The 3,682-nt window shown below is 39.9% G+C and overlaps 1 protein-coding gene across 1 annotated transcript; it reads left to right on the top strand.

Annotated features, from left to right (window-relative positions):
* The first annotated feature begins 117 nt into the window (after positions 1–117).
* LOC110029876 (GDP-L-galactose phosphorylase 1-like) lies at positions 118–3,682 on the top strand. Its single transcript, XM_020732359.1, has 6 exons — positions 118–681; positions 764–873; positions 978–1,280; positions 1,384–1,569; positions 1,665–1,928; positions 3,159–3,682. Exons 1-6 carry the CDS (start codon positions 585–587, stop codon positions 3,486–3,488), a joined length of 1,290 nt encoding a protein of 429 aa, XP_020588018.1. The 5' UTR covers positions 118–584; the 3' UTR covers positions 3,489–3,682.

The raw sequence follows: 3,682 nt of genomic DNA, 5'->3' as shown, positions 1-3,682 counted from the left end.
TATATATATATATATATATATATACTTTAAGGGTGTTATGGTCATTTCGTATTTGATCAAAATTTTAACGGCGGAGACGCTTAGTATACTCCGGATCTACCCTTTTTCCTCCTCCCTACAATCCCTTACCGCAGCTCTATATATCTGGCTTCACCCAGCGCAAATCCTCCGCTCTCATCTGTTCCTCAAGCAAAATCCGGCAATGGTGGGAGGGAGAGAGATATCATCATAAGCTTGGAGTGGTGATCGCTCAAATTAGGGTTTCTTCGTGTTGTCTAATCACGGCTCCTCTTCGAGCCTGTGCGCGGCACTTCAACCGCGTCTATCTTCGTCGCCCACAAGTGGAGAACCTCCCGGACAAGAAGCGGGGCGTGGGGCTCCTCGCCCTTGACATGCACCGCTGCCCTTCCCCTCACGGTGGCCGTGGTGCCCTTCCTTCCGCAGGCGGAAGCCCATCCGACCTCCTCTTCCTTGCTGGTGGCGGCCATCTCTCCGCGCTATCTTTCTCTTAACTAACTCTGTCCCTCTCTCTCTCTCTCTATATATTCCTTCCCAGTCTTTCTTACTTCGTCTAAAGTTTAGAGATGCTAACCATCAAAAGGGTCCCGACCGTCCTTTCTAATTACCAGGAAGAGTCTTCCGGATGCGGCCGCAACTGCCTTGGGGATTGCTGCCTTCCCGGTAATCGGCTTCTTTCTGCAGTAAATTTATGGATTTTGGGTTCATTAGTGTAACGATTTAGGATTTGGGGTTTTGTTTGCAGTCTCCAAGCTTCCTCTTTATGCCTTTAGTCAGAGGTCGCCGGTTGTGGCTTCTCCTGCTCAGGGAGATCTCTCATCTGATTTTTTTCTGAACGATCTCTTATTTGGACAGGTAATTGTCGTTGCTGAGGCCATAAAGTTTGACTCTTTATGTGTTTTATCTTGCTATGTGGTGATTTTTGTGCTGAAATTGGTTTGGTGGGTTTTACAATGTAGTGGGAGGATCGCATGAGCCGAGGATTGTTTAGGTATGATGTGACTGCTTGTGAAACAAAGGTGATTCCAGGGGAGCATGGTTTTGTAGCGCAACTCAATGAGGGGCGCCATCTCAAGAAAAGACCGACCGAGTTCAGGGTTGATAGGGTCCTGCAACCTTTTGATTCAAGCAAATTTAACTTTACCAAGGTTGGCCAGGAAGAGGTCTTGTTCCGATTTGAGGCTGGTGAAGATGATACAGCTTGCTTCTTTGAGAATGCTTCTGTCGATAAGGGTGTTCGTCTTAATGTTGTTGCTATTAATGTAAGATTTATTTTGACGGTTTTCTTCTTCTTCTTCTTTTTTTTCTTAATGTTGCTGAGGCATTTTTGTTTGATTTTACTGTTAAGATTGTTCATGGTTTCAGGTGAGTCCGATCGAGTACAGCCACGTTCTACTGATTCCCCGTGTGCTTGAGTGTTTGCCTCAAAGGATTGATCCAGAAAGCTTACTACTTGCACTTCACATGGCAGTCGAAGCAGGAAGTCCCTACTTCAGGCTGGGTTATAACAGTTTGGGTGCCTTTGCCACCATTAACCATTTACACTTCCAGGTAATATATTTTATTTTTAAGCAAAATCAACTTTACCTGCCATTGAACACTTCAAAGAGGAAAAAAAAAACATATTTTCTTTGTTTGTGTGGCAGGCGTATTACTTGGCAATGCCTTTTCCTGTGGAGAAAGCACAAACTAAGAAGATTCATATTATTGGAGGTCTGGCCAAGAATGGTGATGTAAAGATCTCAAGTCTTGTCAACTACCCAGTGAGGGGCCTAGTTTATGAAGGCGGAAATAGCCTAAAAGACTTGGCTGATGTTGTTGCTCAATCCTGCATTTGCCTTCAAGAAAATAACATCCCATTTAATGTGCTTATTTCTGACTGTGGTAGGAGAATTTTTATATTTCCACAGGTAAATTTTACCTTTATTAACTTTATAATCGATAGATTTAAGTACAATTCACATCTTATTTTACTCAAGCGCCACTTTTCAAAAATGGAGTTTTTAAGATCATCTGTTAACTGTGTAGTGGCTAATTTTGTGTTTGTTTGTATGCACCCATTGTGTTATGGTTATGCTTAGTTTAATATATTACATCATTGTTTTTACCCTCTTTTTTCCATTTGCTTGATATTTTTGTGTGGCTGAAATTCATTTATGGCATCATGTTTTTACCTTTTTTCCAAAATAACTGGTGTTAACTTGGTTTGATTTTCTACTGATGCTGTAGTTTTAAAAAAGTTCTAGACATGGATTTCTCCTTATGACAGATTTTAAAAGTTTGGCTTATTAAGGATCTCATGGTGGATATTGTTGATTATAACTTTATTAGGGATGTTTTTTCTATTTTATTCTTGAACATGATCCTCTTTGAAGTGAGTGTTTAGTTGGGCTTTCTTATATTTGGGAAATTTACATACCGAGCACACAATTCTTATGTATTTGTGTATCTCACACCTAAACTTTCATATTTACTCACGTAGCACTTTGGTACTTTAAACTTATGCATGAAAGCGTTTATTTCATTTTTAAGAAGTGATAATAGTGATATTTTTTAGGTGATATTAAAGATTTGAATGCTATGTGTGTAAATATGAAAGTTATATGTAAATGCATAAGAATTGAGTGCTATGTATGTAATTGCAATATTGATGTGTATTCATTTAAGCTATTTGATCTTTTCCCGGTCTGCTTTTTTATTTATTGGTGAGCGAGCATGTTAAATAAGTCTTGGAAGTTGAAAGCTCACTACACTACATTGCATCATATTGGATGTTTATATATCAAGTTTCCTTGTTAAAAGGCTACTTGGCCACTGGATTATAAACTTTTACAACACTGTAGATTTTGTCTAGGGCATCAACACGTGGATTTCATATTGAGCGCATATGTACCTGATATGATGATGTGCTTCTTAAAGTTAAAAGTTTTGTTAGTTCTTCCTAATCTTGATGCTAAGGTGACATTTCTAGAATCGAACATGGTTCATAAGGCAGGATTAATTATAAGAGGGATTATCCATTGCTAATACTTTGGTACTGAAATAGCTTTAGTTTATCCTTATCATTTATAATTAAAACTTTGAAATCCCCTAGTCATTTGAGTTTCTGAGTTCTTTTCTTCCTGGATGGCATTGTACAGTGCTATGCTGAGAAACAGGCCCTTGGGGAAGTGAGCCAGGAGCTCCTAGAAACACAAGTGAACCCTGCAGTGTGGGAGATTAGTGGCCACATGGTGCTCAAACGGAGGAAGGATTATGATGAGGCATCTGAGGAATATGCATGGAGACTCTTGGCTGAGGTTTCCCTTTCTGAGGAGAGGTTCGAAGAGGTGAAATCCTTTATATTTGGGGCCACTGGTACTGTGGAGGCTGAGAAGGATGAGATGGAGACAAAGATGAATGAAGAAGAAGCCTTCCCGCTCACATCCACTGTGTCTACTTTCCCAGAAAGCTGTTTGGTTCTGCAGTGAAGGATGTGGCTTATATTGTCCTTCTACTTTCTTTGTGTGCTTCAGCCAGCAGTCTTTGGGAGAAAATAATACAGTTGGTATATAACTGTAGTTGTATGTGGATGCTTTATTCTATGTTGCTTCTTTTTATTTCTGCTTCTGTGCACCTTTGGCTTGTAAATGCTTAATGCAGATGTTTTAAGTGGTTTGAATTA

The sequence above is a fragment of the Phalaenopsis equestris genome, unplaced genomic scaffold, assembly GCF_001263595.1.
Source record: "Phalaenopsis equestris unplaced genomic scaffold, ASM126359v1 Scaffold000609, whole genome shotgun sequence".
Taxonomy (NCBI): domain Eukaryota; kingdom Viridiplantae; phylum Streptophyta; class Magnoliopsida; order Asparagales; family Orchidaceae; genus Phalaenopsis; species Phalaenopsis equestris.
This window is presented reverse-complemented; position numbering and strand designations above follow the sequence as displayed.